Here is a 24,349-nt window from a genome sequence, read left to right as displayed (position 1 = left end):
TCTCTGTCTGTCAAATAAATAAATAAAATCTTAAAAAAAAAAATCCTTCTGTTTTGCCCTACTTTTCTACCTGTCCCCAGCCTTCTGTATTTCTTTGCTCTTCTTTGCAACACAGTTCCTTCAAAGGATTATCAGAGCTTGCTGACATCAATTTGTCTTCTTGTATTCTCTTTGATAAAGTATTTTTAACTTTTAGGAATCTTTAAACATACATAGAAATAGAAAGAGAAGTATAACCATTGATATTTTCTTACTTAACAACAACGCTGTTATCAGACTTAACCAAAATTAACAGTAATTCCTTGGTATCATCTAATATCCAGTACCTGCTAAATTTCCTTGATTATCTCATAAATATCTCTTTATAGTTGCTTTATTCAAATGGAGTTCCACATAAAATCCACTGATAGCATTTGGTTTTAGCTCACTTGTGCTAAAACAAAAATAAAAACTAGTTTCTTCCTCCCCCAACTTCTAACTTTGTTTTTATGCCATTGAGATTATTGAGAAAATTGAATTAGTTGCCTAATAGAATTGCCTGGGTTTTTTTGGATTTTATGTTTGCTTCCTTATAGATTTGTTTCTCTAGCTCCTTCATTCCCTGTAGCTGACTAGGATTCTGGTTCAACTTTTTTGAAATTTCCTCCTTATAGACTCATTTCTCTATCATTCATATTTCCTCTAACTGATTAGATTCTGGTTTTAACTTTTTTTAACAGCTTTATTGGCGTTTGAATCACACACCGAATAATTAACCCATTTAATTTACAAATCAGTGGATTTAATGTATTCACAGATGTATGCAACCATCCCCACAGTCATTAGAACATTTCATCACCTCAGAAAGAAACTCCTCATCCGTCACCTGTTAACCTCCCATCCCTAGCCCAAAACAACCTCTGTCAAATACCAGAAATTTGATGGTGCACCAGAAAGGATTGAAAGAGATCTTAACACTAAATATGTCCTCCAAATCCCAACACAAATGATTGTTGAAGAAATTGTGGTATCGTTGCCTGTTAGAGGTTCTGTAGTGCTTCACTATTGCTTCTCATCACCCTTTCACCCTGCTTACAGCCCAGCCATCCTCTTTCTTTCTTTCTTTTTTTTTTTTTTCAAAAGATTTTATTTACTTTCTTGTCAGAGAGAGAGCACAAGCAGAGGGAGAAGCTAGGCTCCCTGGCAAGCAAGGAGCCGATGCAGGACTTGGTCCCAGGACGCTGGGATCATGATCTGAGCTGAAAGCAGCTGCTCAACTGACTGAGCCACCCAGGTGTCCCCCAGCCACAGTCTTCTAGAAAATCATGTCATAATCTCTTCCCTTGGATCAGTAAATACAGGATCTTTCCTTGGAGTCTTACAAAATAATTTATAGTTATAATCAGCTCATCACCACATTCCAAGACTAACCCAAGCAGCTGTCTCTGTTGGGCATCAGAGGGAGGGGAGGTAGTTGTAGCAAAAATAAACTTGATTCTGTGATCCAGGTCTAGCTAACACCGCCTCTAGAAAGCCAGTGACCTGTGTGAATTTGGGAAACAAGATTGTTTTTTGGTGTTTTTAAGAAAGTCACAGCTTCCTTCCCTTCCCTAAGACTTACTCATGTATGGTTGGTCATTCGTTGAGGAAAGTTTTTTTTTTTTTTAAAGATTTTATTTATTTATTTGACAGACGGAGATCACAAGCAGGCAGAGAGGCAGGCAGAGAGAGAGGAGGAAGCAGGCTCCATGCTGAGCAGAGAGCCCGATGCGGGGCTCGATCCCAGGACTCTGAGATCATGACCTGAGCCGAAGGCAATGGCTTAACCCACTGAGCCACCCAGGCGCCCCGAGGAAAGATTATTTTTGAATTAGATATATGTAAGGACTCCCAGCTTTTGTCATTATTTTCATTGAATATTCATTTGTGACACTTTGAATCCTGAAAAGTATGCTGCCCTAGAAATAATACTTGGGCAGAGAAACATGACCTAAAAATTTTTTTTAAAAAGTTCACTTCAATTTATCTGTCTGCCTATCTATCTATCTATCTATCTATATTGTGGTAAAATATATGTAACATAAAATTTATTATTTTAACAATTTCTAAGTATATAATTCAGTGGCATTAAGTATATTCACAATATTATGTAATCATCACCCCCACTATCCATCACCACTGTCCATTTCCAGAAATTTTTCATTATCCGAAACTGAAACTCTGTAGACCCGTTAAACAGTAACTCCCAGTTGCCCCCTCCTCCCAGTCCCCAGTAACCTCTGTTCTGTTCTATAAATTTGTCTGTTCTATATACCCTATAAAGTGCGGTCATATAATACTTGTTTTTTTGTCTCTGGTTTATTTCACTTAGCATTTCTTCAGAGGGTTGTCCATGTTAAGACTCAATAATATACCATGGTATGTGTATACCACATTTTGTTGATCCATTCATCTGTTGATGGTCATGTTGTTTCCATGTTTTGGTTGTTGGTGTATCACTGCTGTGAACACGAGTGTACAAGTGTCTGTTTGAGTCCTATTTGCAGTTATTGGGTGGAATATCTAGACTTGGAATTATATCATATGGAATTCTGTTTTTTGGTATGATTATTTTGGGAACATTTGAAAGGCTTCTGATTTCTTTATATCCTCTCCTATACTTGTTTTCCATTTTTTTATAATAGCCATCATAATGGGTGTGAAGTAGTATCTGTGTTTTTGATCTGCATTTCCTTCATCCCGCAAATTTTGTTATGTTATATTTTCATTTAGTTCAACGTATTTTTAAAATTTCACTTTTCAGACTTTTACAATTCATGGTTTATTTGGAAGTATATTGTTCATTTTCTAAGTGGAGATTTTCCTGTTATCTTTCTGTTGCTAATTTTTAATTTGTTTATATTATGGTCAAAGAACAGACTGTGATTTCAGTTCTTTTACAATTGTTGAGGCTTGTTTTATGGCTTAGGATATGGTCTGTCTTGGTGTATGCTTTTTGGGCTTTTGAAAAGTGTGTTTATTCTATTGTATTAGGCAGACTGTCCTATAAATGTCAGTTAAATCCTGTTGGTTGATGGTGCTGTTGAGTTTTACCATATCCTCATTGGTTTTCTGTCCAGTTATCTATCAGTTGTTGAGAGAGAGGTTTTGAAGTTTCCAGTTTTAATTGTAGATTTTATCTTATTTTTCCTTTAAGTTCTCTTAATTTTTCACATAATTATAGCTGTTTAATACATACACCTTTAAGATTGCTGTGTCTTCAGGGGTGCCTGAGTGAGTGGTTCAGTGGTTGAACCTCTGCCTTCAGCTTGGGTCGTGATCCCAGGGGCCTGGGATGGGGCCCAGCATCAGGCTCTCAGCTCAGCTCAGCGGGGAGCCTGCTCCCCCCGCCCCCTGCCTCCCTTTCTGCCTACTTGTGATCTCTCTCTCTCTCTCTCTGTGTGTGTGTGTCAAATAAATAAATAAATCTTAAGGGGGTGGGGAAGATTCCTGAGTCTTCTTGTTGGATTATAGCTGTTATCAGATAATGTCCCTTTTTATCTAATACTTTACTTTGCTCTAACGTCTGATTTTATTTTTTAATTTTTTAAAGATTTTATTTATGCATTTCTGAGAGAGACGGTGAGAGAGAGCATGAAAGGGGAGGAGGTCCGAGGGAGAAACAGACTCCTGTGGAGCTGGGAGCCTGATGCGGGACTTGATCCTGGGACTCCGGGAACATGACCTGAACTGAAGGCAGTTGCTTAACCAACTGAGCCATCCAGGCCCCCAAGTCTGATTTTAATATAGCCACTTCAGAATTCTTTTGATTAATGTATGTATGGTACATCTTTATCCATTCTTCTATTTTCAACTTCCTTATATTGTCTTATTTGAGGTGAATTTTTTTGTACACCATACAGGTGGGTCATACCATTCTGCTGTTCTCTTTTAATTGGTGTATAGAGACTTTTAAATTTAATATTATTATTATTATTTTGCTAGGGCTTTATTCTGCCATTCTAATTTTTGTTCTGTTTTTTTTTTAATTAATTTATTTGAGAGAGAGAGAGAGAGAGATCATAGAGGGAGAGGGAGAAGTGAACTCATTGCTAAGTAGGGAGCATGACATGGGGCTTGATCCCAGGACCCTGAGATCATGACCTGAGATGAAGGCAGATGCTTAACTGACAGAGCTACCCAGGTGTCCCTGTTTTTTTGTTTTGTTTTGTTTTTCTGTTTTCCAATTTCCCTCTGAGTTATCTGAACATTTTTTTAGATTTCCACTTTGATTATCTGCAGTCTGATTGAGTGCATTATCTTTGTATAGCTTTTTTAGTGGTTGCTTAGGTATTATATTTACATAACATCACAAAACTAGTGTTGACACTTTAACAGTTTGAGTGAAGTCTAGAAATCTTATGTACCTTTCCATCTCTTTACCCTTTATTGTATTATATTATATAGACTGCCTCATATGCTATCCCAGCAGTAAGAGGAAGAAGTACCTTGTTATTACTGAATAAGTAGATGCCCCTACATGGTCTCCATTGACACTGTGGAGGTGGGAGGCTCATAGCTCCTAGTAGGTATGAAAATCCTCGTTCCCTACTCTGACTTCTTTGAATCCATGCTTGGTGGGGAGTGTTGGATGCCTTGTTACAACTTTGAGAGGGTGAAGTCTAGCTTTCCATTTGGCCTTGCTTGTGTAGGTATTGGGGGGCCCACAGTTTTTCATACAGTGTTTGGCTGAAGTAGAGTGGTTGTTGTCTAAAACTTTTCTGTTTTGCTGGGGTGACTGAGTGGCTCAGTTGGTTACACATCTGCCTTCAGCTTGGGTCGTGGACCTGGGGTCCTGGGATCGAGCCCCGTGTTGGGGTCCTCGTTCAGTGAGGAGCCTGCTTCTCTCTCTCCCTCTCTGCCTGCTAGTGCTTGTGTGAGCCTGTGCGCTCTCACTCTCTGTCAAATAAATAATCTTTAGAAAGAAAGAAAGAAATGAGGGAAGAAAGAAAACTCTTCTATTTCGCAGTGCTGCCCCTCTCTTGGTCCTTTGGCTGGGGGGAATAGGATTTTACTGGGATTCCCCTCCCCCAACTCACCCCATGCCATGTGTCTTGGTGTTTTTGGTTTGTGAGCTTTTCTAGCTCCAAACGTGGAGTTTATAAGGCAAAAAGAAATTTGAGCTAACCCACGCTTACACCATTTCTTGAGTCCCGAGATCCCTGCTGATTTACCTTTTTCTCTACCTTTTAGAGTCTTCCGATGTTTATTTTAAATAGACTGTCCGGGATTTATAGTTGTAATTAGTGGGGAGGATAGGGAAAAATATGTGTGTGTACTAGTGACTTTAAACATTGAACGCTTTTTTGAGTGCTGACTGGCCATTCCTGTGTCTTCCTTTGTGAATGCCTTGTCAACTTTACTCCTGATTTGGGAGGGTGGTTTGTCTTGTTACTATTGAGATATAAGAATTCTTTATATATTGTAGACACCAGTCCCTTGTTAAATATGCTTTGTGAATATTTCCTCTTACTGTGACTTGCCTATCCATTTTAACTATCTTTCGATATGTCAGATTTTTCTCTTATAAATTCTGTGTCATGTCTAAGAAACCTTTGCCTGCTCCCAAATCATGAAGATGTTTTCCTATGTTTTCATCTAGCAGTTTTATGGTTTTAGTATATTTATATTTATGTCCATGATCATCTCAATTTAAATTATGTTGTGATGGAAGGATTGAGATTCATTCCCCCCCCAATATAGATACCAAGCTTTTTCAGTAATTGTGGTTGAAGAATATTCTATTTCCCTATTGAATTGCTTTTTTCCCTGTATTAAGAACAGGGGTAGGGGGTATCTGGGTGGCTCAGTGGGTTAAGTCTCTGCCTTCAGCTCAGGTCATGATCTCAGGGTCCTGGGATCGAGCCCCACATCGGGCTCTCTGCTCGGCGGGGAGCCTGCTTCCCCCTTTCTCTCTCTGCCTACTTGTGATCTCTCTTTCTCTCTCTGTCAAATTAAAAAAAAAAGGAACAGGGATAATATATGGTGTACAAACTATACATCATGATAGTATATGATGTACTTAAGAGAATAGGTAAGATGGAATGCTTATGAATGAAAAACAATGAATTATAGATCCTGGTGACCCCTTTTTAAATTTTGCACTGTCATTAGTGGCTATTTTATTTTCAGGAGTTGAGTTCGTTTTATTATTTATTTATTTATTTATATTTTATTTATTTATTTTTTACAGATTTTATTTATTTTTTTGACAGAGGTCACAAGTAGGCAGAGAGGCAGGCAGAGAGAGAGAGAGAGAAGCAGGCTCCCCGCTGAGCAAAGAGCCTGATTCGGGGCTTGATCCCAGGATGTCCCAGGACGCTGGGATCATGACCCGAGCCGAAGACAGCGGCTTAACCCACTGAGCCACCCAGGCACCCATTTGAGTTCTTTGAGCACAAATGCCCTTCTTCATAGAATGGATATACTAACTTTCTCTAGCTTACAAGGTTTGGGAGAAGTTTGAATGAGAAAGCATATAATGATAATAACAACTCTCATTTGAGTGTTTATGATTTGCTAGTCACTTTTTACTTTACTTAACTATCTTTAAAATGTTGCTTTACCTGTTGGGGGTTGTTTAGTCCAAAGCATCGTAGATCACAGCACCTTCTATTTTGTAACATATACCTGTGAGTCTCAGTGTTTTTACCTAGTTGAACATCTTGAAAAATTACATGTTCTTATTTTATTTTCATTGGTCCACAACTGCACATTTGTTATATAATTCTTCACAGTTTTGCTTAATATTTTTTCTCATGTTAGATAAGAAGTAGGGTGTCTTACTAAAATGTATAATTTCAACTTGGCTAAGGAATTCTGTGAATATTCTGTTATTGCTAATAGATACTTTTAACAGATTCTGTGTATTACTTTCCTGTGGCTGCTGGAACAAATTACCACAAACTGTGTGGCTTAACACAACAGGAATTTATTCTCTCACAGTGCTGGAGTTCAGAATTTAATATCAGTGGGCAGAAGTCAAGGTTTTCGTGAGGTTACACTCCCTTCAGAATCAGTTCCTTGCCTCGTCCAGATCTGATGGCTGCTTGAGGCCGTATCAGTTGTATCTTTAATGCCAGAATCTTCAAATTTCTCTTTGCTGTGTCTTGATGTGGCTTTCTCCTCTGTGTGCACCAAATTCCCTATGTCTCCATATGAGGATATATATGATTGTACTTAGGACTTATATAATCCAGGATAATGTCCCCATTTTAGGATCCTTAATCCTATCTTCAGATACCCTTTTATTTGTATTTATTTATTTATTTTGCCATATAAGGTCCGTGGGTTGGGATGTGGAGATCTTTGGAGGGCCCAGCCTGCTACAGACTGGTTATATGTTTTACTAGAATAATCAACAATAACATCAAATAAAAGTAAAAGTGCTGCTTATAAACTTAGCATTGACAATTCCATGGATATAAAAAAGAAAAAAAGAATCCTTCCAATGAGCATTTCATCACCGTGAAGTATTCTAAAACTGTTAATTATTATTACTGACCTTATGTGAGGGGAATGGGCAAAGTCTAAGTGAGAAGATTGGTATATTGACCCCAAAGTATAAACAAGTATAAGAAGGCCAACACCCTGTGGTTTCTTTAGTGCATCTGGCTGAATCTCTGCTGACATTTTAGAAATAACTAGGTTAAAAGCATGTATTTTTTAAAAACAGTGAATTTCCTTTGGTTAAAGTTTTAAAATTTTTATATCCACCTCTCCGTTTCTACCCACCTCTCACACCCACCCTTCTTTATAAAGGTGCCCCTTACCGAAGCGGTGGACCCCGTGGATTTGGAAGAATACCTCATTACTCATCCTTTAGCTGTGGATTCTGGACCTTTAAGGGATTTGATTGAGTTCCCTCCAGATGATATCGAAGTTGTTTATAGTCCTAGGGACTGCAGAACCCTTGTGTCAGCTGTACCTGAAGAAAGGTAAGGTGACGTTTACCTATTTTTGGTTTGAGTGTAACTATGGAAAGGCTACCTCCCTTGATTCTATTTAGATCCTGTTTCTTGTGGTAGTGTTGTTTGTTGTTGCCTAGTATATGATAAGAACTGAAGCAACCAAATTTAGAAACATCGGTGCTTTCCTTACTAAATTACAAATCTGTTTTCTTTTTTAAAATAGTGAAATGGATCCACATGTTCGAGATTGTATAAGAAGTTATACAGAAGACTGGGCAATTGTAATCAGAAAGTAAGTCATATGTTTATTATAACTTTAAGAAATGCTGAGTAAGATCTATAAGTGGATTAAGGTAGATTAATAATAATTATGAGATCTGAACATTCATTTAAAAAACACTGAAGAAACAGAAGAAGGACCTTTTGTATGTAAATATTTTCTCCTTAGGAGTTCTGCAGTTACTGCAGCCTATATCACTTAACTTTCCTTATAAAATAATAGATTTATCAGTAGTATTTCTATATTATTATGTCATTAATAACTAATAATATATAACTATAATAATTTATGGTCTAACTTTTGGGAAATCATGGGTAGGTATTGATGAATAATTTGCATTTCTCAAAAAGAATCCAGTTTTATTAAAACTTAAGTGGCTAAATTAATTTGAATAGCCAGCTTTCCAGATCAAGCTGTTTGAAAGGTCTCCACCCTTTACTAACTAACTAAGTATTTATAGCTCATTGACCAGTATATTGAATCAGGTAAATATTTTTAAAAAGTAATGTTTTGTTCTACCACAGAATTTATTGTTCTAATGAATGTATTTGAGATATCAAGTCAGGTTAAGAAAAAAAATACGTTTCTTTTGCTAATTTTAATTTACATAATGAAGAGTCTTCATACTGAAAATTCTTAGCCTTATTTTTCTAGAAGAAAAATAAATTACTGAAGTAGTGGAGAATTCTTTTATGACATGGTTTTCAGAAATGAAGTTACCTGTGCTAAATTGTACTAGAAACGGTCTTGTATCCTTTGCTTATTGTTTTGCCCTTATGGCTGCTGTCTTATTTCAGTGGGTTTAATATTGTGCTAAGCATCGCTTGGGGATACTGCTGACATGCTTTTTAGTTTTAGTGTGACCTAATAAAAGCACAGTCTGCTGCCTTTTATAAAGAAGAGCTGTTTTTATGAACTTACCATTTTGATAAATATTTCAATAGGTAGATTTTAGACATTACTGAAGAAAACTGTTCCTGTGTCAGATAACTCAGGTTTTTACCTCTGTACACGTATGTTGGAAACTTCTAATTAGAAATCTTAATATAAAGAGATTAGTTGCAAAACATTAATCTCAGAATCATGGAGTCTGCTACTTAATTCTCATGGGGTTACTGACCTTGGTTTAGGCAAGAGGGTAAGGTAGTTAACATTTTTGGGTACTTACTGTGTATCAAGCATTTACTGGGCCCTTGACAGTCAGTCTCAGTTAAGGTTCCAACAGATGAGCTCAGGCTCAGAGTAGTTAAGTAATGTCTTTGAGGTCTCCCAGCCAGAAAGTGGGATAGTCTGGATTAGAACCTAGGGACATCAGGTTCTAATGCTTCAGTTTTTCCTGTAACACCAGATATTATTTTATTTATTATCTGCAGTAGTAAATGGCAAAAGGGGCACTTTTGCTGGGCTACAGATTTTAAAGTATCCCTGAAGGATGGAAGATAGGATGCGATTGGAACATAAGAGAAAATCATAGTACAGAATAATCTAAGGAGAGGATATCTGTAAAATCCTCGGTAGGGTTGTAAGCTCAGAAGTAGTGAATTCAGGATTGTAAGCTCAGAAGTAGTGAATTCAGGGGAAGGGGTCTTGGGGTAACTGTTGGACATTTGGTTACTTTGACCCCTGTACCATGTGTGCACAGGAATGCCTGCAGAGATATCTATGCCTTTTTTTTAGAGCTATGATTCAGGGGACTTGAGCTGATAATATAGTGCTCAGGGTGGGTATGCCTTGGAAGAAAGGCCCCTCAGACCCAGAAGAGTGGATACTGGCAGATTCTGCCTGACAGCATGATTGCCCCTTCTCCACAACTGCCGGATATGGGCTGAGCAGAATAGATAGTGTTTTTAGGCGGATATGGAGTTATGGATTTAAAAATGAGCACAGAACCCAGAATTGCCCACAATTTAATGAAAACCAGCATGCTTCAAAGAGAATTATCAATCTCCAAGTAACAGAACAATTTAAAGTTGGCAGTAGTTAATAGAACACAGATCAAAACCTGTAAGTGTAATTAATATCCTCAAGGAGATATGAAAGGATGTGGTAGACATATGAAAATCAACTAGTTATTTTAGAAATTAATATTTATTTCAGTGAAAAAATATTAAAAATTCAGCAGATGGGCTTAATGGCGGTGTGGGCATGACTGAGGAGTGGAAAAGTATTTCATAAGACGAAACCACACCATTCGTCTATAATTCAGCAGAGAAGGATAAAGGGACAGAAAGTACTTCATTTATTTATTCATTCAGCAAGTACTTGGTGAGAGTCTGGAATGTGCCAGGCACTATGCTAAGCAGTGATGATGCAGCAGTCAACAGATCTGTGCCCTCGTGGAGCTTACTTTCTAGCTGGGGATGAGGGCAATGGACAATAAGCCAACACAGATAAATACTAGTAGGTGTGGTGGAGGTGACTCTTATGGAGAAAAAAAAGTAGGGTGAGGAGGATAGGGAGATCCAAGAAGAGTGGCTCAATTTCCTGCTTTGTAAACTAATCAGAAGAGACCTGAAGGAAGTAAGGGAGTGAGCCCTCTGGATATCTGGGGGAAGATAGTATTAGGCAGAGGGAAGAATAGCACATGCAAAGGCTCCATACTAGAAGTGTGCAAGGAAAGAGGTCAGTGTGGCTGGAATAGAATAACTGAGGGACAGAATGCTGAGATACGAGGTCCTAGCAATGGTGGTGGTGGTGTGCGGGGTTGGATGGGTAATCATAGAAAGTCTTACAGCAATCAGCTAGAGGTCAGAGTGATAATTTAGAAAGAATATTGATCATGAATCGTCATTCTTCTCATCTCTTGTGAATTATTCTGTCAATATTTTAGGACATAAAGGAAATAGAATTGAACACACTTCTAGTTTATAGGAGCAGCTTAGCATGCAATTTTACAAATTAAGGAACTTAAAACATTTTATGAAGGATAAAACCTTTCATGTTATTATATCAAATATCTTTATTTTAGTTCTTTCAGAGAAGAATGCTTTCTTTTATTTTGTGATTACACTGGGATAATGAACATCATGTAGCTGCTATTTTATTATCTTTAGCAACAAGACACAATATGAATCATTCGTATCAAGTGTGATTCTTTACTATTTCATAAATTCACTGGTGGCAGGAACCATATCATCCTCTGTAATCATAATTGTTTTTGCTTCAATTAAAATTTTCCCCAGGTGGACTATATGAGGTGTGGAACAGTAGTTGCTCTTTTTTTTTTTTTAATTTTTTTAAAGATTTTATTTATTTATTTGAGGCAGATACAGAGAGAGAGAGAGAGAGAGTGCATGAGCAGAGCAATAGGGTCAGAGGAAGAGGGAGAAGAAGACTCCCTGCTGAGCAGAATTCCCGATATGGGGCTCCATCCCAGGACCCCCAAGATCGACCTGAGCCGAAGGCGGACGCTTAACCATCTGAGCCACCCAGGCGCCCTATAATTGCTCTTTGACCTAAATGTCTGTTTAATGCTCTTGGGTATTGGATTTTTAGGAAAGAAGGTTACATTAATTTAAGAATTATTTTAAGTCAAATATATAATTATGTAGCAATATATGTTAACTGATACATGTATACAATGGTGTAGCTCTTGCTGTTTTTTCCTTTTTAAAATCTGTAGCTGTAGCTTGTTTAAGATCTTTTATCCTTGATGATATATAGGAACTTTTATTTTTGGCTATTTGAAATTTTAAGATTCAATGCTTCATGGGTGCCTGGGTCGCTCAGTCAGTTAAGCAGATACCTTCAGCTCAGGTCATGGGCCTGGGGTCCTGGGATCAAGTCCTGCATCGGGCTCCCCGCTCAGTGGAGAGCCAGCTTCTCCCTCTGTCTGTTGCTCTGCCTACTTGTGCTCTCTTGCTTTCTGTCAAATAAATAAATAAAATCTTTAAAAAAAATTCGATGGGGCACCTGGGTGGCTCAGTGGATTAAGCCTCTGCCTTCGGCTCAGGTCATGATCTCAGGGCCCTGGGATCGAGCCCGACATCAGGCTCTCTGCTCAGCAGGGAGCCTGCTTCTCCCTCTCTCTCTGCCTGCTGCTCTGCCTACTTCTGATCTCTCTCTGTCAAATAAATAAGATCTTTAAAAAAAAAAAATTCGATGCTTTATATTTTTCTGCCTTTTACAAGACCAGTGCTCTAACCCCTGAGCTACGGAGCCATTTTTCTGCCTTTTAAAAATTTACACTGTTGCGGGGGGCGCCTGGGTGGCTCAGTGGGTTAAGCCACTGCCTTCGGCGTCGGGCTCTCTGCTCGGCGGGGAGCCTGCTTCCTCCTCTCTCTCTCTGCCTGCCTCTCTGCCTACTTGTAATCTCTCTCTGTCAAATAAATAAATAAAATCTTTAAAAAAAAAAAATTTACACTGTTGGGGCACCTGGGTGCCTCAGTGGGTTAAAGCCTCTGCCTTCGGTTCAGGTCATGATCCCAGGGTCCTGGACTTCATGTATCAGCTCTTAGCATTCCAGTTTTACAAAATAAATTTCTACTGTCCTTCCAAAGTTCACCTTATAGTTACATAGCTTCCCTATAAAACATTCTGGCTATGTGTTCTATCACAGTTCATATATGTAGACTTATACATACTACTCATTGACCCAATACAAGTCTTTCTTAGGGCACTTCTGTAGCATGTGGAATGGACTGAGGTGGCCTCTGAGCCTATCCTTTGTCCATTCCAAAAGCAACACTCTCCAGAAGGCTATGGGGTTCCAGTCATCACTAAAAGTAGTGTCATTGGGGCACCTTGGTGGCTCAGTGGGTTAAAGCCTCTGCCTTCAGCTCAGGTCATGATCCCAGGGTCCTGGGATCTAGCCCTGCATCGGGCTCTCTGTTCAGCGGGGAGCCTGCTTCCCGCTCTCTCTCTGCCTGCCTCTCTGCCTACTTGTGATCTCTGTCTGTCAAATAAATAAATAAAATCTTTTAAAAAAATAAAAATTTACACTGTCTCATTCTATTCTTTAACCTGGCTTCCCATCCTTTGTTTTAACTGAAAAAAAAAAAAATCTGGATTGAAAGTACAACTTAAGTTAGATATACATGGTTGTTGTAGAAAGAAGGAATATATGACTTAATGTCTGGAATTTCCTAATCTGCTCTCTAGTTGGAGTAAAGGAACTTTGAATGGACTTTAAATGGAAGTCTTCTTTAACTTCTGGTTCAGTGTTGAACACAATCAAAACTGCTGGAATATATCCTTATTAATGTAAAGAAATAATTCAGAGAACAGTTGGCTTGTTACATAATGATGAAATGAAAAGTTTCCCCCAAACTGACATTTACTTAACTATTTTATTTTGAATAGGTATCATAAATTGGGAACAGGATTTAATCCTAATACATTAGATAAACAGAAAGAAAGGCAAAAAGGTTTGCCAAAACAGGTCTTTGAATCTGATGAAGCTCCAGATGGCAACAGCTACCAGGATGAGCAAGTAATGTCTCTATTTTTAAATGACTAAAAGAAATAATTTTAAAGTAATTTATTTTTTAATTTCTTTATTAATATATTTATATTTAATGTTTTGCATGACAGGATGATCTTAAAAGACGTTCGATGTCAATAGATGATACTCCAAGGGGCAGCTGGGCCTGCAGTATTTTTGACTTGAAAAATTCGCTTCCTGATGCTTTGCTTCCCAATTTACTTGATCGAACTCCCAATGAAGAAATAGACCGTCAGAATGATGACCAAAGGAAATCGAACCGCCACAAGGAACTCTTTGCTCTGCACCCGTCACCAGATGAGGTATAGATATTTGGATATGAAGAAGCAGATGATTATTAAGATAGGTATTTTGGGAGTACTGCATACAGTAATATAATAATGTAGGGAATAAAACTTAATAGAAACATAGGTATAATTTTAGTAAGTGAAATATATTTTTTATTTTAGTGAATATATTTAATGTAATCTAATGTAACTTCTGTGAATTGAGCACATTTAGATTCTAGTGACTTGTTTGAGGGTAAATTGATCCTTGTTTTCTGTACTCAGTTGTGAAGACTCAGAGTATTAGATTAATAAAATAGGTTCTTAAAAAATTATTAGGAGTTGAAATGTGGTAAGAAGGTTCATTTTAATGTTGCTTGTCAATTTGTAGGAAGAGCCAATAGAACGACTTAGTGTTCCTGATGTGCCCAAAGAGCACTTTGGTCAAAGACTTCTTGTAAAATGTTTATCGCTCAAGTGAGTATTCATTTTGTTTACTCTATAGCTTTTATTTTTCAAATAATATTTTGAGTGTTAGTATAACAGAATCACAATAGACTTTATGCTTTTATTTGTGTCCATTTGAGAAGTATTGTTCTATACATAATTTTAAAGACTACTAAGCATTAAAACTGATGTATGAAGCTGAGCTTAAGAGCATTTTTGGCTCGCAGGTGGAGATGACTCTTTATCACAGCTATATATAATTAGTCTTAAAACTTGAAAAGCATTTCCTAAATACCTTGTGTTTGCCAGATGCTCTACTTGGCTTGGGGACTATAAAGGCAAAGTAGCTTTTCTCTTGATTATACATTTGTTACATAGTAGGCTTTGTGGGTATTTTTTTTTTTTTAAGATTTTGAAGTACATATTTATAAAAAATTTTTTTAAATTAACGTGTAATGTATTATTAGCCCCAGGGATACAGGTCTGTGAATCGCCAGGTTTACCCACTTCACAGCACTCACCATAGCACATACCTTCCCCAATGTCCATAACCCAACCACTCTCTTCCTACCCTCTCCCCCCGGTAGCCCTCAGTTTGTTTTGTGAGATTAAGAGTCTCTTGTTGTTTGTCTCCCTCCTGATCCCATCTTGTTTCATTTATTCTTTTCCTACTTCCCTGATGTACATATTTTTTTATGTAAAAAAGTTAAGCGACTTCTGATCTAACATCATCAAAATGATTTATCTTGAATTTATATTGTTTCACAAAGTGCTTTCTCTTATTTTAAGTTCTCCTTATTTTAATTCATCCTGTCTTCAGTGTAATTGTATAAGGTAGATATTTTATTCATTTTACAAATGAGGAAACCAGGATTTTAAAATATTAACAGAGGTTAACACCCACTAACAGAAAAGCAACTCTATGTTCTTTTCTTTATATCATGTTAATATTATAGTTAATTGGTAGTTCTGACTTAAGAAAAAGGAAGTTTCAATTCACAGACTTTCTAAAAGCAGCAATTCATAGGGATAGACCACTTCTACTTCTGGATAACTTGGAGAGTTTTCTTCCTTTGAAAGTCAGGGCATTATATATTTAGTTAGATTTATCTAGACTCTTGTTAGTGTTTTAGTGCATTGAGTCATTTGAGTATGAGGACAGCTAATGTCAGTTCTTATGATCTTTTCTTTTTAAAGCAGCTTTATTATGATATAATTTACATATAAAATTTTCCCTTTTAAAAGTCAGTGGTTTACGATGTTGTCCATTAACGGATGAATGGATAAAGAAACTGGATAAAGAAATTGGGGTGTAAGTACATAATGGCATATTACTCAGCCATTAAAAAGAAGGAAATCTTTCCATGTGTAACAACATTGTGAGTATTATGCTAAGCAAAATGAGCCAGTCCAAATACCATATGATTTTACTTATATGTGGAATCTAAAAAAACAAAACATATAAACAAACAAAGAAAAAACTCATAGATGCATAGAACAGATTGGTGGTTATCAAGGGGGAAGGAGACTGAGCAGGAGTGAAATGGATGAAGGGGCTCAATTATATGGTGACGGATGGGAACTATACTTATGGTGATCACTTTGTAGCGTACATGTATATCAAATTACAGTGTTGTACTCTGGAACTTATATAATGTTTTATACCAATTTTATTTCAATAAAAATAATTTAAATATTAAACAAACTGAGGGGGAAAAACTATTTGGTATCTAAAAGTTAAACTATTCAAGGGGTTATAAAAATGTGTATAAAATGTTATGTCAGTTATACCTCAATAAACAAACAAACAAAAAACAAAAACAAAACAAAAAAAAAGTCAGTGGTTTACTTATTTGTCTTTGAAATTTTAATTCTAGTATAGTTAACAAATGGCATTATTACTGTTTTTGGGTGTACAATATAGTGATTCAGTAATTGTATGTATTACTCAGTGCTTATCATGGTTAAGTGTACTTGTAATCGCCTTCATCTATTTCACCCATCTGCCAACCCACCTCCTCTCTAGTAACTATCAGTTTGTTCTCTACAGTTAGGTCTGTTTTTTGGTTTATCTCTTTTTTTGTTGTTCATTTGTTTTGTTTTTTAAATGCCACATATCATTAATCATTTGGTTTTTGTCTTTTACTGATTGAGTTATTTCACTTAGCATTATATTCTCTCTCTTCCTTTCTTCTCTTGCTCACTTCTTTTTTTTGGGGGTAAATAATTTATTTATTTGAGAGAGAGAGAGAGTGTGCACAATTGGGGGCAGGGCCAGAGAGAGAGAGAGAGAGAGTGAGAATCTCATGGGCTGAGTGTGGAGCCCAACATGGGGCTTGATCTCATGACCTGAAGGTCATGATGGCAGCTGAAATTATGAATTGATTGCATAACCAACTGAGCCACCCAGGCTCCCCTCTTGCTCACTTCTCTTATGATTTTCTGGATTTCTTTAGTGATATACTGAGATTCCTTTCTCTTTACTTTTTGCACATCTATTACTGGTTTTTAATTTGTGGTTACAGTTGTTTGTTTGTAACATCTTATGCATAAGTAGTCCATATTAAGTTGATGGTTGCTTAAGTTTGAACCCATTCTTTACTCCCCTGCCTTTTGCTCCCACATTTTAGGTATATGGTGTCATATTTTACATTGTTTTATTTTGTGAGTCTCTTGACTGATTTTTATAGGTATACTTGATTTTAGTGCTTTTGTGCTTCCTACTTTTCTTACTCCTGCTTATGGTCTTTCCTTTCCATTCACAGAATCACCTTTAACATTTCTCGTAGGGCTAGTTTAGTGGCGATGAATTCTTGTAACTTTTAGTTGTCTGGGAACATCTTTATTCTCATTCTGTTCTGAATGGTGGCCTTGCTGGATAAAGTATTCTTGGGTGCAGGTTTTTTTTTTTTCTTTTAGCACTTTGAATATATCACTTTGAACATAGCCTGCAAAATTTCTGCTAAAAAATCAGCTGGTAGCCTTATGTGGTTTTCCTTGTATGTAACTGTTTTCTTTTCTCTTGCTGCTTTTTAAAATTCTCTGTCACTACCTTTTCCATTTTAATTACTGTGTGTAATTAATCAACCCCAGGAGGGTTGATTTTCTCGGTCTCTCTGTGCTTCCTCAGTTTAGATTTCTGCTTCCTTCTCCAGATTTGGGAAGGTTTCATCTATTATTTCTTCAAATAAATTTTCTGCTCTCTTTCCTCTCTCTTCTCCTTCTGGGGTCTCTTTGATGCAAATGTTATTATGCTTGATGGCCTTACTGAATTCTGTAAGTCTTTTTTCATTTTTTATTATTTTTTTTCCTTTCTTTTATTCAGCTTGATTGCTTTTCATTACTCTGTCTTCCAGGTCATTGATCCCTTCTTCTACTTCCTCTAGTCCACTCTTTACCCCATCTAGTGTATTTTTAATTTCAGTTACTGAGTTCTTCATCTTTGGTTCTTTTTTATATTTTTTGTCTCTTCGTTGAGTGTCTCAGTGAGGTCCTCCCCTCTTTTCTCGAGTCCCATGAGTATCTTTATGATCATTACTTTAAATTCTCTATTGGGCATATTTCTTACCTTAGTTTTGTTTGGTTCTCTTGCTGTGATTTTGTCCCCCGCCCCCCCATTTGGGACATATTCCTCTTTCTCCTTATTTTATCTAACTCTCTGTGTCTCTGTGTTAGGAAAGTCAGCCAAATCTCCTGCTCTTGAAAGTAGTGGTGTCATGAAGAATGGGTTCTATAGTACCCTGCAGTGCACTGTCCCCTCTTCACCAGAATCCAGTAATTCAGGGGATCTCCGAGGTGTGATGCAGTTCACAGTTCAGTTATCTGCAAGACTCTTTTTGCCTGTTGTGAGCAGGTTTTGGTCCCTGTGTTGTTAATGGGTTAGCCTGGGGCTGCCTTGGGCTTAAGTTGAGTAAGACTAGGCATTTGCCAGGGATGTAGTGCACTGAACTGTGGGCACTTTCCCTGTGTTTTCTCCCAAGAAGCTTTCGTTGCTAGATGAGGCCTGTGTTCAGACCAGCTGTCTGCTCCCAGCCCCACTGCTGGGGCCACAGGGGAGTTGGTGTGTGTGGTTATCTTTCCCTTCCCCAGTGTAGGGGTTACTTTGGAGGAGTTGTGGCCCCTGTTGGGACTTTGCACACTACCAGGCTTGTGGCATTGCTTTGGGTGGGTTCTGTCCAAGGCATATTGTAGGGGGGCAGGTCTGCCGGAGAATGAAGAGACATGTTGCCCCTTTAGCAAGTTAGGTAGAGAGTTGGCACTGTGCTGGTTTCTGCAGGTATCTAGGCTGGGGGGTGGGAGAGGGAAATGGTACCCACCAGCTTCTTTGTACCTGGAGAGGTCTTCCAGTGATCCCTGTACCTCCTGCACGTGCTCCAAGATTTATAAACAAATCTCCCTCTTGTATACACCAGAAATTTTTTTTCCTTTTTTTTTAAAGGTTATTTTTAAAGATTTTGTTTATTTGAGAGAGAGAGCAAGAGAGACAGAGAGCATGAGTGGGAGGGAGGGGCAGAGGGAGAGGGAGACTCAGACTCCCTGCTAGCAGGGAGCCTGATGCAGGGCTTGATCCTAGAATGCTGGGATTGTGACTTGAGCCAAAGGCAGATGCTTAACTGACTGAGCCACCCAAGCACCCCACACACCAGACATTTTTCAAGCTGCTACATCTATGTTGTAAAATCTGAGGGGCTGGGGTGCCTGGGTGGAGCAGTCATTTAAGCAGCTGACTCTTGGTTTCAGCTCAGGTTGTGATCCCAGGGTCTTGGGATCGAGCCCCGAGTGAGGCTCTGTTCTCAGGGTGGAATCTGCTTAAGTTTTTCTCTCCCTTTCCCTCTGCCCTGTCTCCCCTCCTCCGCCCGCCCCCCAACCCCTGCACATGCATGCATGCATGCTCTCTCTCAAATAAATAAATAAGTCTAAGTCTTTTATAAAAAAAAAAAATCTGAGGGATTCTTTGTTGTGTTGTCTCATTAAGAGCAGGGACTCAGTTTCCTTCCACCTTCCTGGCCATCCCAAAGCCTAGCTGCTGATTTTTAAAGTTCTGGGTGTTAAGCCCCACAGATGGTAAGAACTGGTAAAATTTGGCCCCTCTGATTTTCAAAGCCAAATGTTATAGGGATTTGTCTTACCCCTGTGGGTTCCTTGTGCCTGGGGTGCCTGTTTTGATGGTCTTGTTTTTTACCCCCTTTCTGCACCTATTGTTTTCCTCCCTCCTGCAGGTCCATTTAGCTTCTGACCTCGTCTCTGACCTTCCTACTTTCTTTTTGTGGCCTCTTCTCTACAAGTAGCTATGGAGAGTCTGTTCTACCAGTTTTTGGGTTGTTTTTTGGTTATTTTTACACTTACATGAGTGTTATCTAGTTGTATCTATGGGAAGAGGTGAAGCTTAGGGTCTTCCTACTCTGCCACAGTCTCTAGAAAGCTAAAGTCAGTGGTTTTTAGTATATTCAGAGTTGTACAACTATTACTATGACTAATTCTAGAACATACCCATCACCCCAGAGAGAAACTGCATACCTGTATTTGTCTGCTTAGACTGCCATAACAAAATACGCTAGATTGAGTGGCTTAAACAACAGAAATTTATTTCCTTACACTTCTGGAGACTCTTAAGTTGAGGATCAAGGTGTTGGTTGGATTGGTTTCTGATGAGGCCTCTCTTCCTGGCTTGTAGATAGCTATTTTCTTGTTGTACCCTCACGTAGCCTTTTCTTTGTTCCTGAATGACGAGAGTGTCTCTGGGGTCTCTTTCTCTTTTTATAGAGACACTAGTCTTTTTTGGCTTAGGGTCTCAGTCTTATGGTCTCATTTAACCTTATCTACTTAAAGGCTCTATCTCCAAATGTAGTCACATTGGGGATTAGGGCTGCAACATAAACATTTTCAGGTGACACAGTTCTGTTCATAAAAGTACCCTTAGTGGTCACTTCTATTCTCTCAGCCCCCAAAAACCACTAATTTGCTTTAGGTTTCTTTAAGTTTGCCTATTCTGTATAATTAATGAAATGGAATTATATAATGTGTGGTCCTTTGTGTCTGGCTTTGTTTATAAAGCATAATGTTTTCAAGGTTTATATTGTAGCGTATATCAATACTTCATTCTTTTATATAGCTAATAATATTAAACTATGAATACAACACATTTTGTTTATCCATTTATCACTTGATGAGCATGTGTTACTTCCACTTTTTAAAAAATAACAGCCTTATTGAAATATAATCATACATTGCAGTTCACTCAAAGTATACCCAGTGTATTTCACCAGTGGCTTCACTCAGTTCGCTTAATGTTCAATTTAGTGGGTTTTAGTATATTCACAGATTTGTGCACTGTCAGCACAATTTTAGAACATTTTCATCATCCCCAAAGGAAAATCCATATCCATTACTTTTCACATTTTCCCCCAGTTCTTCCAGCCCTCAGTAGCCACTGATCTGTCTTCTGTCTATATACATTTATTTATTTTAATTATTTCCCAATAATGGAATAATACAGTATGTGATGTTTTTTTGGTCTGGCTTCTTTCACTTAGTGTAATGTTTTCAGGGTATATGTATGTTATAGCATGTATCAGTACTTGATTTCTCTTTATGGCTGAGTGATACTTCATTGGATGGATACACAATATTTTGTTATCCATTCATCAGTTGATGACCATTTGGGTTGTTTCCACTTTTCAGCCATTATGAATTATATTGCTAAGACATTTATATACAAGCTTATGTTTTCATTTCTCTTGGGTATATACCTATGATTAGAATTGTGGTTGATTTGGTAACTCCATGTTTAAATTTTGGAGGAATTGCCAGGCTGTTTTCCAAAGCAGCTGTACAATTTTACATTCCCCCTTAACATGTATGGGGCTTGTAACCAGTCTACATTCTTGCCAACAGTTTTTATTATCTATTTTTTTGATGAGAGTGGATGTGAGGCATCTCATTGTGGTTTTGTACTTATGATCTTACTGACTAGTAAAGTTTTAGGTTTATTATTTCTCCTTTAAAGGAATAAAATATAGAATGGGTTTTCACATAATTTTGTGATCTTTAGTTTTAGTTTGGTCAGCTCTTGCTAAAAGTCCTGAACCAAGAATTATATACATGTGATTTCTCTATCATAAGAAAAATCCAGGTTTAAAGGAAGGAAGAACTTAATCACATTATGATTTCAGAAGGGGTCAGAAATAATAGTTTTATTTTAGTCATCAATTACAGAAACTGATACATTTTTGAAAATACATTTTCTTACATTTGTTTTCTAAGAATAACCTTCCTTTATCCTGCATGAGAAAATTATTTTTAATATTAAGACTGTGAGTCAGCAATAAAGTAATCTAGAAATTCAGGATAAAAAAGTAAGGATTAAAACTAAGCTGTTATAAAACTAAGAATTTATTGGGAGCCTAATAATGGTAGGAAATCTTTCCATAGGGGTAAGCATTCTGTAGCGAATTTTTACATTGGGGCTGTTGCCCAACCCTGGTTTTTTGTTTTGTTTTGTTTTTTTAAAAGATTTTATTTACTTATTTGACAGAGAGAGAGATCACAAGTAGGCAGAATAGCAGACAGAGAGAGAGGGGGAAGCAGGCTCCCTGCCGAGCCGAGAGCCTAATGTGGGGCTCGATCCCAGGAGCCTGAGATCATGACCTGAGCTGAAGGCAGAAGCTTAACACACTGAGGCACCCAGGCGCACCATGTCCAACCCTGTTTTAATGGACTTTACAAGAGAAAGAGCTTGCACTCAAACAGGGTAGAAACAGAGTCTTGTATAAGTACCTAACACCAGATTCTATAGGAGTAATATTGTAGGTGGTAGAGATATTTATCTGTTACGACTTTGGCTGTAGCAGGGAGAAATTTAGATATGAAACAGGAAAAAAAAAACCTAAACAGTGACTCCTCTTGAGTTCATAACCATAAGCTCATGTACCATCTGTGTGGTTCAAAAAACTTCAAGGCAAAAAACTCCAAGGCAACAATGTAGTCCAGATTTGTGGTGCCGTTATTATTGGACAACATTGACTATAAGTCATAATAGAGTCATACATGTTGATAAAATTGTTCAAAGCTGTATTATGAAAATTGTATGGAGCAAATGTGTTAAAATACACCACACTAAAATCTGTTCTTATCAGTTTAATATGTGATGTATTCTCTAGCCAAGGATGATATATTAAATGGATTTTTGAAACTAGGAAGTAGAATAGGTTGCTTGTTCCCTCCACTCCACACATCAACCTAGTACTGGAGCAAATGGAAAAAACTGTTTTCCAGGAACAGTTCACCCTCTCGGTGAATTAAGAAAAAAATACACCCCACTTAAAAAAAAACACACACACAACCCTAAAAGGAGTAAGACAATATTTTACTAGTTGTGTGTTTTGGTAGGCCTCTGAGTGATTAAAGATTGCCTATTTTTAGATGTTTTAGAATTCTCAACATTTCAAATAAATGAGCACTTATAGTGAAAACAACAACAACAACAACAGCAGCCTTTTTGCCACTTAGTAGCCACTGAGCATCTAATGCTCAAATAGTATTTCTTCTTTTTTCTTTTTTAATTTTTAAAAAAAGATTTTATTTATTTATTTGAGAGGGAGAGAGAGAGCACGAGTGCACAAGAGTGGGGAGAGGGAGAAGCAGACTCCCCACTGAGCGGGGAGCCCAATGCAGGGGCTCTATTCCAGGACACTGGGATCATGACCGGAGAGGAAAGCAGATGCCCAACTGACTGAGCCACCCAGGAATCCTTCAAATACCATTTCCTGACAAACTCAAGCATACATATGTTTGATTGCATGGGAGTAATACAATACACTTTTTTGAATTTTCTGACTCGGATTATGTACTGAACCTATCAGGAGTATATATTAAAAAGAGAAAAGATAAAAAAGAAGAAAACAACCACTGTATATACATTGGGGTACAGATGGCCCTTCTTTTCACTACATCTGTATCTTTGGGGTAAATACCCAGTAGTGCAATTGCAGGGTCATAGGGAAGCTCTATTTTTAATTTCTTAAGGAATCTCCACATTGTTCTCCAAAGTGTCTGCACCAACTTGAATTCCCAAGAACATGGTTTTTATAACCTTGACACTATTGACTTTTTTGTCTGGCTAATTTTTCATTGTCAGGGACTCTCCTATATAATGTTAAATGTTTAGCCGCAGCCCTGGCCTCTACTCATTAAATACCAGTAATGCTCCTGCAGTAATGATAATTTAAAATGTCTCCAGACATTGCCAGATATCCCTTTGGGGGCAAAACTGTCCTTTGTTAAGAATCACTGCTCAAGGGGCGCCTGGGTGGCTCAGTGGGTTAAAGCCTCTGCCTTTGGCTCAGGTCAAGATCTCAGGGTCCTGGGATCGAGCCCTACATCGGGCTCTCTGCTTGGCGGGGAGCCTGCTTCCTCATTTCTCTCTCTCTCTCTCTGCCTGCCTCTCTGCCTACTTGTGATGTCTCTCTGTCAAATAAATAAATAAAATCTTTAAAAAAAAATTCATTCACCAAGTGCATTTATACATAGACAAAAATCTAGATGGATAGGCCCTGAAACTGTTTATTTTGGTTCTTGCCATGTGGTAGAATTTTGTATGCTCTTGTTTTTCTCTGAAATTTTTTTACTTGTTTTCTTAGTTTTTTGTTTTTGTTTTTTACATTGAATATATGGGATTACCCTAGAGGAGGTAATGGTTGATTTAGACCAATAGATATACATGGAAAAGTGTTTCAGAAAGAAGGGGTAGCATAGATGTTATAGCACAGATGAAGAAAGGTTAAGCTCCTTTTTTTTTTTTTTTCTTTAAGGTTTGAAATTGAAATTGAACCCATTTTTGCAAGTTTGGCCTTATATGATGTCAAGGAAAAGAAAAAGGTAAGGGTATATTGTTTGAATATAATCTTTTGTCACAATTCTAGGTTTCAGAAACTTGTTTTTAATTTGTTTTGTAAGATAACTTAAATTTTTTTGAGAATTGTTAAAC

The 24,349-nt window shown here is 37.6% G+C and overlaps 1 protein-coding gene across 6 annotated transcripts in view; it reads left to right on the top strand.

Moving 5' to 3' along the window:
• Positions 1-24,349, top strand: part of DOCK7 (dedicator of cytokinesis 7) — a 229,639-nt gene that overhangs the window by 32,733 nt on the left and 172,557 nt on the right. For all 6 annotated transcript variants that reach the window (XM_044238362.1, XM_044238361.1, XM_044238357.1 and 3 more), the window contains exons 3-8: positions 7,780-7,955; positions 8,152-8,220; positions 13,510-13,639; positions 13,741-13,953; positions 14,309-14,394; positions 24,174-24,240. In XM_044238362.1, coding sequence (XP_044094297.1) covers positions 7,780-7,955; positions 8,152-8,220; positions 13,510-13,639; positions 13,741-13,953; positions 14,309-14,394; positions 24,174-24,240 — 741 coding nt within the window. The remainder of the gene's footprint in view (positions 1-7,779; positions 7,956-8,151; positions 8,221-13,509; positions 13,640-13,740; positions 13,954-14,308; positions 14,395-24,173; positions 24,241-24,349) is intronic.

This window comes from Neovison vison, chromosome 2, assembly GCF_020171115.1.
Source record: "Neovison vison isolate M4711 chromosome 2, ASM_NN_V1, whole genome shotgun sequence".
NCBI classification, from domain to species: domain Eukaryota; kingdom Metazoa; phylum Chordata; class Mammalia; order Carnivora; family Mustelidae; genus Neogale; species Neogale vison.
Note: the sequence above shows the minus strand (reverse complement) of the source record. Positions and strands in the feature narration are given on the sequence as shown.